This window comes from Syngnathus acus, chromosome 20 (genome assembly GCF_901709675.1).
Source record: "Syngnathus acus chromosome 20, fSynAcu1.2, whole genome shotgun sequence".
Lineage (NCBI taxonomy): Eukaryota > Metazoa > Chordata > Actinopteri > Syngnathiformes > Syngnathidae > Syngnathus > Syngnathus acus.
In genome coordinates this window covers 3,489,578-3,502,268 of record NC_051104.1, presented here as the reverse complement: position 1 = coordinate 3,502,268, position 12,691 = coordinate 3,489,578, and the positions used below count along the sequence as shown (strand labels likewise).

The following is a 12,691-nucleotide window of genomic DNA, read 5'->3' as shown; positions in this document are numbered from 1 at the left end:
ACTTGCTGTCCATGCGCGCTCTCTCCCTCTCTCTCTCTTGTCTTAAAAGAACCCAATGCATTTCAATAATGTTGCATAATGTGTTCAATAAAATATATTTCACCTAAAAAGAACGAATCACTCGCTAAATTTAACCAAAAAGGGACAAAACTAACTCATGTTAAAGATGACGTCTTCACTTCTTCGTGGACACTCCGTTTAAGGGGCGCCTTACTGCCCCCTAGATTTAGAATGTGAGTTATAAAAAAAAAAAAAAGAAGGGAGGGGGGGAATGATGACAAATAATGCTCGTTTGTTTATATTTGCATAAATGCTTTATTTTACATTCTTCAATGTCATGTATTGCTATTTAATGTCATGGCCTCTGCTTGTTTTTTTCCCCCATTGAGAACACGTTTAAAATTCTGCTTGTTACATTTCCGTTCTCTTTTAATTTCTTTACACATGTACAGACACGCTATTTTTACTTGACAAAATTGCTATTTATACATCACAAAAGCGCTGTGATTGTGTCCTATTCTTTCTTGTATGTCATTACGACGACGCACTGAATATTATGCTTGATGATTGCCAAAGAAAAATGTCAGCTTGACGCCAGTGCTTTCTATTAAAATCACCATTAAAGGGGCTCTTGAGGTCTTTGACAAGCTGTAGAAGCACTTCCAAGTTTCTGCTCGCTGCAAATCATTCTTGGAGACGACTACATAAGTATGTCATGGATGGGGAAATATTTTGCTTCTCCAAATCATTAGCGGCATTATTAGTTCCAAATAAAAAGTATTGAATAAAGACAAAAAAAATTGTATTTCACGAGCTACCGATGCTCAAAGCTTTCTGAAACCCCGTGGCAGTGAAAAACGTGCTGAATGAATGGCAAGCACATTTGTCTTCCGCTGAGAATACCCTAGAGTAGAAAATAACTTTTACAAAATGGCACCATCCAGTGGTAGCATAGGTCACATACAGTCAAACGCAGCAAAAAGACATTGAAAAATAATCTTTATAGTAACTGAAAAGACAATAGTTTTACACAGTGGCATTTCTTTAATAAACACTTGCCAAAGGGAAATCTGGTGTGGTCGGGATTTTTTTAATACCAAAAAAAAAGAGAAGAAACACTTCGTGTCCTTTTTTACGTTGAACCATTTTACAACTTTTACATTTGCTCCAGAGTCTCGCAGCCATGATGAAATTTGCTCATCCAAGTGTCATCACACAGGAGCATTTTTGTAAAAAAAAAAAAAAAAAAAAAATACGAGAGGAAGGCAGGGGGTGGGGTGAAATGATGCGATGCCCTTGACCTGCTAAAAGTGTTTTTGAACTTCAGTCAGTAGTGCAAAACATGACTACTAACAATCCTGAAGTACTGTCTAAGAGGTCGCAGTCACTGGTAGGGTAAGAATGCACCAGAATAAGACTAGCTGTCCACCACCCCCCACCCCTCAAAAGATTGACGTTAAAAGACTCATAAAACAAATTACAACAAAAATATGAAAATGGTCTGAGAAAAGCTCCTCTAACAAACTTGACCGTCTTGGACGGGGGGAGGGGCGTCAATCACAAAGTGTCGCTTCCAGTTTGTCTAGAAGGGCAGCCCTCGACCTCGAACGGTGGAGTTGATGTGAGGGACAAAGCCGAGGGGCACCTGGGAGGAGGGCGAGGCCCAAGCGCGGCCTGGTGGCGGGACGGGCGGCGGGGGAAGAGGCGGCATGCCGTCCTTCCGGACCAGAGTGTGGTTGTACAGGTGGAGGGCCCCGGGGTTGGGCTGGCCTTCCACTGGGAGGGGGCTGTATTCAAAGCGGTGGTCCTTGTCCCCGGCAAACAACATCCCAGGGGCTCCTCCTGTGGTGGGGGGGACCGGTGGGGGGAAGGAATCTAGGGGTGGGGCCTGGCTCGGTCCGCTAAACGCTTCTCTCAGTGAGTGAGGCGGTAACCCCGCGCCCATCATGTGACCCATGAAGCTGTCCCCAAAGCCTGTGGGAGTGAAGGGGGGTGGCGGGACCGGGTGGCCAAAGTCGCCCCCGTAGCCGGGCCCTTCTGCGGTGGGCAGGGGCGGGTAGTCAGGCTCGGGCGGGCGGGCGCCGCCGTCGCCTCCCCCGGCCGATGCGATGGGCGGGGCGTGGCCGGGCTTGGGTTCGGGCGGCGGCCGCCTGTAGTCCAGGTCGGCGTGCAGAGGTGGCTCCGGGGGCTCGGGGGGTCTCTGGTCCGGGGGCAGGATGGGGACAGCGGCCAGGTCCGGCACTGTAAGACCAACAAAGACAGAGTGGTCCAACCAACGCGCGATTCTAAATCAAATGACAACTAAAATGGATTACCAGGGGTGACTGGGCTGGATTCTGTGGGTCTCTTGGTATCGGGAGGGAGCACATCTGCTCCCGCTGACAGGTTGCTGTCGGCCGCCTCCGGCCCGCCCCCAGCCTCCTGCCTCTGAGCTTGCAGTAGCTGAGCCAGCAGCATGGTGACGGCCGTCTGAGTGGCGGCTGCAGCAGCGGCCGCTGCCGCATCCCCTTCGGGGGGAGGAGAAGGGGGCTTGGGCATGGGCGGGGTCCGCGGCCGCGGGGGCTTGGCGACCAGTGGCTGAGTTGCCTCAGGGGGGGGCAGCACTTTGGACAGTTGCTGCAACGTCTCCTGGTTAACCTTGGAGCTCACAGCCTGGAAGAACTGGGCCGGGTTAGCGGCGGCGGCGGCGTTGTTGGGCGGCCCGAGGAGGTTCAGCAGGACGGCGAATTGCTCCTGGGTCAACTGGGAGTTTGGAGCTTTCGCGTCTGCCCATAGAACAGTATAACAAAGGTTACTATGCGGCTGGTGAAAACCCGTTTGCCGTACGCGATGCGAATATTAACAGTCGAATAGCAACAACGTGCAGCATCTTCTCGCCCTCACCCAGCAGTGAAGAAGCAGCCGCACTCGGGGCTTTGATGCCGGCGGATGCCGGGAATCCCTGAGGTGTGTTACTGCGACTGTCGTCCAGGCCCAGCTCCTTGCGCGGCGCCTTGGGCGGGCCGGCCAACTCCTCGGGGATCTGCTTCTGACGCCGACGCTTCTTGCTCCACAGCTCGTGACAGTCCTGCCACAGTGGGAGACTGGAGACACAAAAGGAACTTCAGTGGTGCGTATCCAAACGGTCGTGATCTCAAAAGTAAACAACAAAGTAAGCCGCCTCCTGATGAACGTACTCTGGCGGGGGCATTTTGTCGGGGTCCACGTCTTTGAGGAACTCGCAGCTCAGCGCCTGCTCGCCCGTGCATCGTTTGGTGGGGTCAAGGTTCAGCATGTGGTCAAACAAATCCAGCGCAGTCGGAGGAATGCTGAAGGCAGGACAAGGCCGCAAGGTTATCGACTCAAAATGCAGTACTCGTCAAAGTCAGGCAGAACTTGAAACTTACAAGGCAAATTCCTCCCGCAGTCGTCGCCTGTACTGCTTCTTTGGTTTCATGGTGTTGAAGAAGGGAAGCTTGATGACATCCGGCCACACCGCCGGACACGGACTGCCGCATATCCGACTGCGAGACAGCAAAGTGCTCCAATAAGTTGGGGAGCCAGAAAGTTGTTGAAATGATGGACACCAACTGTCATAACACCAACATTCGGAACGTTTTGCGTGGCATGTGAGCATGATGTTGGAAGGCACGACTGACTGAGGTTTGATTCCTGTCTGTCTTCTTGAAGCCATGTGTTCAGTAAGCATACGAAGGATTTGTACAAAATCCAAAAGTAAAGTTCTAGGACCTGATCAGCTCCAACTGGGCCAGCTCCTGGTTAGCTTGGAAGATGGGCTTCTTGGTGAACAATTCTCCCAGGATGCATCTGCGAACAGTGTCATTTTGTTTGTCCAAACCACATTCGTTTGTGACGACATTGTCCTCTTTGTGTCCTTACCCGCAGCTCCAGACGTCGATGGCCGGCGTGTACCTCTCTTCGCCCAGCAAGAGCTCCGGGGGGCGGTACCACAGCGTGATGACTTTGTTGGTGTACGGCCGACTGGGAACGAGACGCAGACGTTGAGCGGCCGAAACTGAAATGCCGCGCGACTCAAACGCTCAACGTGACGATTAAAAGAGTTCTCCAATAAGCTCAAGTGGTGTGGCACTTGAAAAAGGGATGAAATATGGGTGCGTGACTTCAATGTAGCAAATTCTGTTCAATGGGATTACATGACGTGAAAACGCCTTGCCGGAGTTGGACGAATAACCAAAGAGGTGCGTGCGAAGGCGGGCGGGCGGGCGGGCGGGCTCACCTCTCTTCAGAGTTGTACAAGCGAGCCAGACCAAAGTCTGCCAGCTTGATCTTTCCTCTGATAGGAAGAGAGAGAGAGAAGACGTGTTAGGAAACGCAAGAGTCAAAGTCATCATCGGGCTGGCCGGTGGGACAGAGCTTCCCGAATGGCACGGAAGGGGACCCACTTGTTGTTGAGCAGGATGTTGGAGCACTTGATGTCACGGTGCAGGAAGTTCTTCTTGTGGCAGTAATCCAGCCCCTCCAGCAGTTGCCGCATGAACGACTTGATGTGGCTCTCGTTGAAGTGCACCAGGCCCGACTCCAGCAGCCCCATCAGGTCGTGGTCCATGTACTCAAAGACCAAATAGAAAGCACCTGCCCGTAGAAGGAGGGATTTGTTGCAAGGCTTCTGTGGCATCTAGAACAAATCCAAAGAACAAAGGGGCACACGAGACGAAGCGTACCCTTATCGTTCTTAAAGTCCAGCGCGTCCTCCTTGTCGGTGACGATCTCCTTCATGTTGATGATGCTCTTGTGGTTGAGCTGCCGTAAAATTTTGATCTCTCGGATGGCCGTGATGGGGAAGCCCTCCTTCTCGTTGTCCAGACGCACCTTCTTCAGAGCCACCATCTCCGCTGCACACAGCATCACGAGCAGCACGTCTCGCTGGGCTGCCACTTAAGCAAAGGAGAGCACTTCCCCACCTGTGTCCTTGTCTTTGGCTTTGTACACCTGGCCGTACGTGCCTTCTCCCGTGATGCCGATGATCTCAAACTTGTCCACGCAGCGCTTGCCCCAGTCGATCTCTGTCTCCTTGATCTCACCGTATCTGGGGCCGCACATTCTGGGATGCGTGTTTCCAGAGGGACATTTGGTTTGTATTCAAACAGGTGACGCGTGTGAAAAATGCTAACTTACTTGGGCCTTCTACGCAGCGCTTGGCTCTTTTTCTCGTCGGCCGGGCTGCGAGGAGAAGACGTCCGGCTGGAAAGAATCGGCGGGAGCGGCAGTTCGGCAAGCAGCTGTCGACCCTTTCGGTCGGACTTCTTCTTCGCCGACAAGTCCTTTGCGCTGAGGGGGGGAAAAAAGCATTGATGGATTTTGCCGTACTTGTTTTTCCAGACTGTCGTATGGCACACCACAGGGTTCAATTGTGGGGCCCCTGTTGTGTTTTCAGTATTTGCTGCCCCCTGGGTTCCAACTTAAGAAAGTGTGCTAGTTCCTTGTCACTGCTATGTCCTGCTGAGCAAAAAGGACACGTCCTCCTTACTGGACCGCGATTTTGAATAGGATCGGCATTTCCACGTGCTTTTTTAAAACTGGCCGAAAACACATTTGTATTCTACAGCTTTTGAACCCAGCATTGTTTTCGCGTTTGATGGTCTTTCATGTTTTCGTTATTCATTTCTTGCAAGTGCTGGTTGTGCTCTACAAAGAAATGACGTCAAAGAAAAGCATGATGACTTCTATATGGTGGATTTTCACAGGTACCCACCAGTCAACTTTATCAATTTGCTCAAGAACACTCAAGGGAAGCGGAAGGGACGGGACACCAGAGATGAAGGTCCCACTGGCTCGTTCCTTCTCTTTGATCGGCCCGCTTGCCGTCGTGGCTTTCTTCTTGGAGTCATCTTTTGCCTTTGCGTCTTTGTTCCGGGGGGCGGGCTGCTCCGTACTCCTCTTAGAAGTGCGGTTGGAGGGCGACTGGGGCTGGCTGGACGTGGGCGTGCGTGGGCCTTTCTCCGCCGCTGTTGTTGGAGGTGCGGGTGGCGAGGGCGGGCGGCCCTTCCTGGCCGCGTGGTTGGTCTTGGGACTGGGCTGGTGAGCGGCAGTGCTGCCCTTGGTGGGCGTGGAAGAGTTGCCTGCGCTTTTGGCTTTGGCGGCGGCCTCGGCTGCTTTGGCCTTCTTCTGCTTGCTGAGCTCGGCCGCCAGGCTGCTCTTGAAGGTCAGCGTGCTCGGTGAGAGGCTGGAGGGCCGGCTGCGGGAGCGGGAATGGCGGTGGCGGCTGCGGGAGCGAGAATGCCTGCTAGGAGGATACGGGCTGCGACTGCGAGACCTCACCGATCGCCTGTAACAAAAAAGACGCAGCGTGTTTACAAGCACTTTGCACGTTTCAAAGTACACCCGGACTGACTACACTGTGTCTTGTCAGAATTTGGCTATTCATTACAGGTCTTGGACTACATTGTGAAGTGTCAGATAAGGTGAGAAATCCTTCGCCAGATCTCAGGCTTGTACCTCACCTGACATCTGGACTCGGGCTGAGGGATTTCCTGTAGGGACTTCGAGATCTCCGCCGGCCTCCGAACGGACTGGCGACAAACTCCCCCTGCTCGTACGGACTGTGCCGGCCGTAACTGGGAGATCTGCGCCAGTTGGCCGGACTGGTAGGGGATCGCTTCCTTTTGCTGCCCGGGTACGAGCTGGGTGACTTGGCAACGCCGTAAGCTCCGTACACGTCAGCGTCTCGGCCGTAGTAGTTGGGCATGGGAGAGGTTCTTTTGTTCGGGTAAGTGGGGCTTCGTCGCGATATCATCTGGTTGTAGCCAGGCGGGGATTGGTAGCTGTACGAGTAGGATGTCCCATAGGGACTTTCAGCTTTGAATCCCGGGCTTCTCCTGTAGGCTCTCTGCTCTTCGTCGCGATATGACTGAGGAGGAACGTCTCTGTACGCAGACGGCGGTTCTTTATCGGCTCTCGTTTTACTCTGTCGCCTTTTGGAGTCCCGTTTGTCTACAGCCTGCGATGACTGACCGGCGGACGACCTTTTGCCATTTTTGTCATTAGCCTTCACCACGTCTCTGTGGTTTTTAGAGATGCTCGGGCTGAGGCCGCCACGAGGTTTGGCGTTTCTCTCACGATTAGGACGTTCCTTCCTCCGGTCGAGGTCCTTGCTCCTTTCCACGGGTCCTTTGGCATGCTCGTCCCTGATGGGGAAAACGTCCCGGCGATCCCTCACCGGGCCGTTACACTCCCCGAAGTCCGCGGAGAACCGATCGACGTGACGCTCCAGTTTAGGCGAGGGGCTACCGGAGAAGCGCTCGGACTGGGAGCTCACGTCATCGTACTCCACCAGTGTCTGAAGTTCAGCCTCCTTGACCAAAGTGCCATGTCGGTCATTGACAGTGCCTTCCGTTGCACCAATGTGCCACAAGTCTCTGTCCTTGGCCTGTCTGCGTTTCTTCCGACGAGAAGCCGAGGAGCGTCGATTGTCCCGGTGTCTGTCCCGCTGGGCCGTGCTGCTTCCCGGCTTACTGACGTTACGCCTGTCCTGCCTGCTAGCATTTCGCTGCGCGGAGGGACTCCGGCCGCGGCCATCCCGAACTACATCCGAATTCGGCATTTATCCAGAGGGTTACATCAACGCCACGCTCACTGAGAAAGAACCTTTTAAACTATTATGCTTCCGGCTGTGCAGTGGGACATAATAACACCGGGCCAGTTAGCATCATAATTCACGTTCGGAATGCCGCGGCTATCGCGATCACTAGCTTCACGTTAGCATCACAAAGCTAACAGATTATGTTTAGAATGTGTTCCACGAGAGTTTAATCACGACCCAATTCGGCCACACGCACAAACAATTTGACATTCACCTAGCAGTCGACTATTAAACGTCCGGACTCCTCCACGGTGTGCATTTTTACAAATTGGCTAGCACATGCTAAGTAAATGTGAGCTAGGTTAGCCTCCGGGGGCTAACGGTACCCGACGACAAACCGCATTCGTGGACAAGAGTGCAGGCCCGAGGCCCGTCCGGATTTAAAGCCCCGATTCCTTGAACCCACCGCGGCTGGTGCGGTACGAGCGGGTACTTCCACCAGTAGGTTGGTGTCCGAAGTCAAAAGCAAACTTGTCGGCCTCCCATTTGACACCGCCGAGTCGCAACAAGGAAGTTAGCCGCCAAGTCGCTAGCCAACTGGGAAGCTTTCTTGTCTCTCAGCGTGGACTCGATCGCAACTGCCGTCAGAAAGCCGCGTCTTCCGTCGTGTGATCCGCCGAGTGATTCGCTCCCGTCGGTGGCGTCATCATTCTCGAAGGCGCCCCCAAGCGAGCACCGTGCTTGATTTGAATGAAGTTCCCGAACGGCGTGAACTTAGGCAAGGCAAGCGCGTTACTGGGCTAGTGCTATCCAACACTTCTTGGGCCCCGCTGACTGGCTGCCCTAGACGAGCTTTCAAACTACAGGCCTCGTGCGCCGGCGTCAGCCAATCACGGCGTAGTGCGAATCGACGTGGCCCGACACGTCATCGCCGAGGGAACCCCTGATCCCCACTACTCGAGTGCCAGCAAGTGCCGCTGCGTTCCTTCACGTACTTTCTTCTAACACTTTGAGCTAACACTAATGGATGTGGACACAATCATCGCAATTATTCTTTTCTTACACGTAGATATGGACGGATGTATTTAGTCTGTACTTATGTGAGCGCAGCTATACTTGCAAACAAGAAAGCAATCGGTGCCCCTTGACCTGCTGAATTTGGGCACGTAGAGGTCAGGATTGCAATTTTTGTGTGACGGCTACCAGGGCTTCTCCCATTTTATCATAGGCCATTTTCAGTAGTATGCCGTCTTCGACAAGGCCCCGGGTTCCTGATAGGTCAGCAGGTCACACAAAACTGACCAAAAAAAAAAGCATTGGGTTCTACCCTGCCCCACAATTGTCTCCACTCTTCTCCGACAGTGAAAATCACATCACGCGCTATGCATCAGCTGGACTTTTATGAATGATGTATTGTTCTCGTCACTTGGGCCTGTGCTAACGCTGTGAACACAAATTTGTTTTACATGGAGTAAACGTTGCAGAAAAGTAAAATAAAGCTCATCTCTCAGCACCGCTGATAAATGAGCCAACATTGTTCCTCTTCCCGTCAGCCACACAAGATGGAAAGTGAGCACCAGTAGTCACGTCGCCTTTATTTGCCATTTGCTAAGAACGCACACGCACACACAAATTGAAATGGAAGCGCACAAACGGACCACAATCGGCGATATTCGTGGTTGGTTATGTTTCCGAAAGAACATGAGGGAGGAAACACGAAGGGAGCAATTCAATCATGGCAAACATCCCCCACCAGCAACCAACACATAAAGATATCACTTTTTCTTATAGCATTAATATAAAAAAAGCAAAACAATTTCTTTGAATTGACTGCCTTACCATACTCTTAAGATGGAGTAGAAAGAAGCTCACGGTGGTCATCTGCTAAGCAAGCACTATGGTGGTCATTTGTTAGTTGTTTTTTTTTTTTTTAGTAGTTGTAGCAACGAGAGCACACTGTGACAATAGAGGAATGTCAACGTTTTGTTTTGTCTTTCGGGAGGGACGCGGAGGTTAGCCCTTAAACTCCAACCGTGCCACGGTTCTCATCGCTCCATTTTGGCTTCACCTCAACGCATCGAAGCTTAAGCGAGCCCAGCATTTTTGCTAAACGCTTTTGTAGTTTTGGTGACGAGTGCAATCAACTGAGCCATTTTGAACAGGAATTGGAAAGGACAACAAGGTCACAGTCTCCAGTCATACCCGACCAGTTTGTTTAGTGGAGGAAATAGCCGAAGGGAACAATAATCATAACGGGTGTGGCTCAGCCCACTGCAAAAAAAAAAAAAAAAAAAGGGAACCAAGCGGTAATTTGTAAAACTGTTGTCCAAGCGCACTCGGCGCAAAAGCTTATCTGTCCGCTCTCGCTTCAACTCAATGGTGGCGAGCGGTTTGCTTTCTCTGTCAGTTTGGTCAAATTGGCCTTCCAGATGCCAGCATGGCGTGTGGCATGACTCGACCGAAACGTTTGAGCACCAAACATGATTCGATCACAAAAGCAAAAATACGAAGCATTAACAGCAAATTCAATAACAAGCATTCATTGTGCAAGAGAATGGGGGGGGGGGGTCTTCTTTTCTCCAGGCGATGTTATGCGATAGTCGCCCATTTCTCGACAGCGGGAAAATCACAAGAGGCACTAAGAAGTGTGTACGTTGAAATGATGCCATCTGTAACGTATGCTGACCGAGGCTTTGCACTTTGTTTTTAAGCAGCACACACCCGCCTCAATTTGCACACATGCGGACGTTGTGAAGGAAGAGACCGGACGACTGCAAGGATCGATTGGAAAGTTAGCGAGCGTATTTGACGTGGAAGGTGGGGGGGGGTCTCAAACAAAAAGTCTGACAAATGTATATTATGTACACAAGCAGCTCTCTGGCTTATTTTGTTGTCGTTGGGCCACTATAAAATACAACACCTCTCCCGGATTCTCTTGGCCAGACTCTTGCTCTTCTTCTTGCCGTTCTTCTCTTTGCCGTCCTCCATCTTCCTCGCCCGGATCTCCCGCATCAGATCAAAGAACACCTTTGGGGGTTAGGGGGGTGATTCCAAACACACAACAGGAAGGTTACTCGCTCCAGTCGGTCGCCAAGCATTTTGAAAGTGAGGCCAATCGGACGGACCTTGTCCACGTTGGCTCTGGTTTTGGCAGAGGTCTCCACGTAGCAGACCCCCCAGCGGTCGGCGCGGGCCTTGGCCTCATCGGCGTTCACCTGCCGCCGGTCATCCAGGTCCGACTTGTTGCCCACCAGCAGGAAGGGAACGTTCTCGTCCTCCTTCACCCGCAGGATTTGCTCTCTGCGCATTGACCGAGCGTCAATCAGGTTGGATTTGGCAGCGGGTGAGCTTTTCCGGGCTCGGGGCGAACCTGAAGTCGACGGTGGCAGCAAAAGACTCCAGCTCGGTGATGGAGAAAACGCAGAGGAAGCCCTCGCCGCTGCGGAAATAGTTGTCGCGGATGGCGGCGTAGTCCTCCTGCCCGGCCGTGTCCAGGATGTCGATCTGCACCTCCTCGCCGTCCAGCACCACCTTCTTCCTGTAGCTGTCCGCTTTGGTGGGCTCGTAGTCTTCCACAAACTAGCGCGACAGCCACAAGGAACAACAAGCTCGGCGTTTGCGCCACATCCACGCAAGCCCGGCGCGGGCGCTTACCTCGTCGTACATGAACTGAAGCGTGAGGGCCGACTTGCCCACTCCGCCGCTGCCCACCATGATCACTTTGTGGAGGGCGAGAGAATTCTGCCCTTTGGGTTTCGCCGCCGCCATGGCTCTACGTAAGGGGCTGGGGTGGGGGATGAGGGCTGTGCCAATTAGAACAACAATGCCAACTGCAGCGGCGAGGCTTTTGATTCCTGAAACAAACGGCGGAATGAGCTTGTCATCGTTTGCCTCTCTCTACTTGAGCGTAGGACGTGCAAGGATACTTCCGGGTAACCTGTTAGAAATAACAATAATGGGACCATGTGGAGAAATTTATTTTTCAAAGAGCTGTTTTACAGCCACGCCTTTTGATGCTTGGCAAAGGTGTGAACAGTTTGTCATGCCAGGATCAACCCGCAAATAGCCTTTAGGTGATGGAATCAATTCATCTGCTGCACGACTTTCTGAGGAGCTAGTTTTAAGGTGCAGAACCAGCAGAATTTGGCAAACAGAACTCCGGACAAACGGGCAAATTGTAAGAAATGTACAATACTGTCCATCCATTTTCTATTGCACATGTCCCGTTGAGAGTAACGTCAAGAAAAGCTAGCTTGCTGATTTCTCTACGGTGGGCGCTGCAGCGACGAAAATGACCCTCTGCCTTAGCGGCGTTTTAATTAAAAAAAAAAAAAAAAAAGCGACGGCTTCGACCGAGTAAATGCCATCATCGACGGCCGCAGATGTTCGCTCGAATGTCGCCCGGGTGCCCGGCACGGACGGCGGCGGCCACTCAACGGTAAGCTGGGCTAAGCGGCGGCATACGAGCGGTGCAATGCGGGCGATCGTCACAGGTGAGACGTCACCTACCGGCGTCGTTGAAGGCTTTCGCGTAGGTGGCGCCTCGGGCAGGGTTTTAAGTTGCCGTGGCTAAAAGGGAGGGGAAAAAAGAGGCTTCCTTGAGAACTGCTCCCTTAGCTCATGGCTAGTTCCTCACGCTAGCCGTTAGCAGCTCAGCAGTGATGTGTGCGGGGCAGGCAACGGGCTGGGCTCGACTCGGCAATACTCGGCTTAAGTCGGCTCCGCGAGCCCCTGCTGTTGGCCCTTCGCTCGGCATTCACTCGGCTTCACTCGGCTATACTCGGCTTGGAGAGCCTCCGCCCTGTCTCCGAAGACCAGTTAGCTCATTCAATTAATATGTTTGCTCGCCTTATGCCTTGGCGGCATGGTTCCAAAATGCTTTCATATCTATCATGTTAATAATAACAATAAAAAAATGTTTTAAAATGACTGACCCGTATTAAGTGGGATTGGTTCATCCCTTCTAAAAGGCTTGCGCACCCAAAAGAGTCGCTCTTTATTCAGGTAAATGTGAACATTCACAGACCGCTGAAAACAAGAATTCCGCATTTTCACAGTGATGAGCTCCATTTTATCACAGCTGCAAGTATGCAGCAAAAACTTGGAATGAGACTTTGCAGCTAATTGAAAGTTGCACGGTAAGTCATTTTT

General features: G+C 52.1%; 2 protein-coding genes across 2 annotated transcripts; both read right to left on the bottom strand.

Annotated features, from left to right (window-relative positions):
- Nucleotides 1-380: 380 nt before the first annotated feature.
- Nucleotides 381-8,404, bottom strand: cdk13 (cyclin-dependent kinase 13). Its single transcript, XM_037279513.1, has 14 exons — nucleotides 6,462-8,404; nucleotides 5,714-6,286; nucleotides 5,137-5,289; nucleotides 4,923-5,062; nucleotides 4,683-4,853; nucleotides 4,404-4,593; nucleotides 4,238-4,294; nucleotides 3,880-3,981; nucleotides 3,730-3,807; nucleotides 3,387-3,503; nucleotides 3,177-3,308; nucleotides 2,884-3,083; nucleotides 2,316-2,765; nucleotides 381-2,241 (listed from the first exon to the last, which is right to left on the bottom strand). Exons 1-14 carry the CDS (start codon nucleotides 7,559-7,561, stop codon nucleotides 1,583-1,585), a joined length of 4,122 nt encoding a protein of 1,373 aa, XP_037135408.1. The 5' UTR covers nucleotides 7,562-8,404; the 3' UTR covers nucleotides 381-1,582.
- A 713-nt stretch (nucleotides 8,405-9,117) lies between these two features.
- On the bottom strand, nucleotides 9,118-12,245 carry ralaa (v-ral simian leukemia viral oncogene homolog Aa (ras related)). Its single transcript, XM_037279514.1, has 5 exons — nucleotides 12,050-12,245; nucleotides 11,195-11,394; nucleotides 10,911-11,119; nucleotides 10,666-10,840; nucleotides 9,118-10,567 (listed from the first exon to the last, which is right to left on the bottom strand). Exons 2-5 carry the CDS (start codon nucleotides 11,306-11,308, stop codon nucleotides 10,445-10,447), a joined length of 621 nt encoding a protein of 206 aa, XP_037135409.1. The 5' UTR covers nucleotides 11,309-11,394; nucleotides 12,050-12,245; the 3' UTR covers nucleotides 9,118-10,444.
- Between the last annotated feature and the right edge of the window lie 446 nt (nucleotides 12,246-12,691).

Coding starts and splice junctions, on each gene's coding strand:
- ralaa (XM_037279514.1), bottom strand. CDS start 11,308: ATGGCGGCGGCGAAACCCAAAGGGCAGAATTCTCTCGCCCTCCACAAA. Junction 11,120..11,194: donor TTCAGTTCATGTACGACGAG/GTAAGCGCCCGC, acceptor CTGTCGCGCTAG/TTTGTGGAAGACTACGAGCC. Junction 10,568..10,665: donor CCAGAGCCAACGTGGACAAG/GTCCGTCCGATT, acceptor TAACCCCCAAAG/GTGTTCTTTGATCTGATGCG.
- cdk13 (XM_037279513.1), bottom strand. CDS start 7,561: ATGCCGAATTCGGATGTAGTTCGGGATGGCCGCGGCCGGAGTCCCTCC. Junction 4,854..4,922: donor AGCCAAAGACAAGGACACAG/GTGGGGAAGTGC, acceptor TGCTGTGTGCAG/CGGAGATGGTGGCTCTGAAG. Junction 3,808..3,879: donor ATCGACGTCTGGAGCTGCGG/GTAAGGACACAA, acceptor CACTGTTCGCAG/ATGCATCCTGGGAGAATTGT.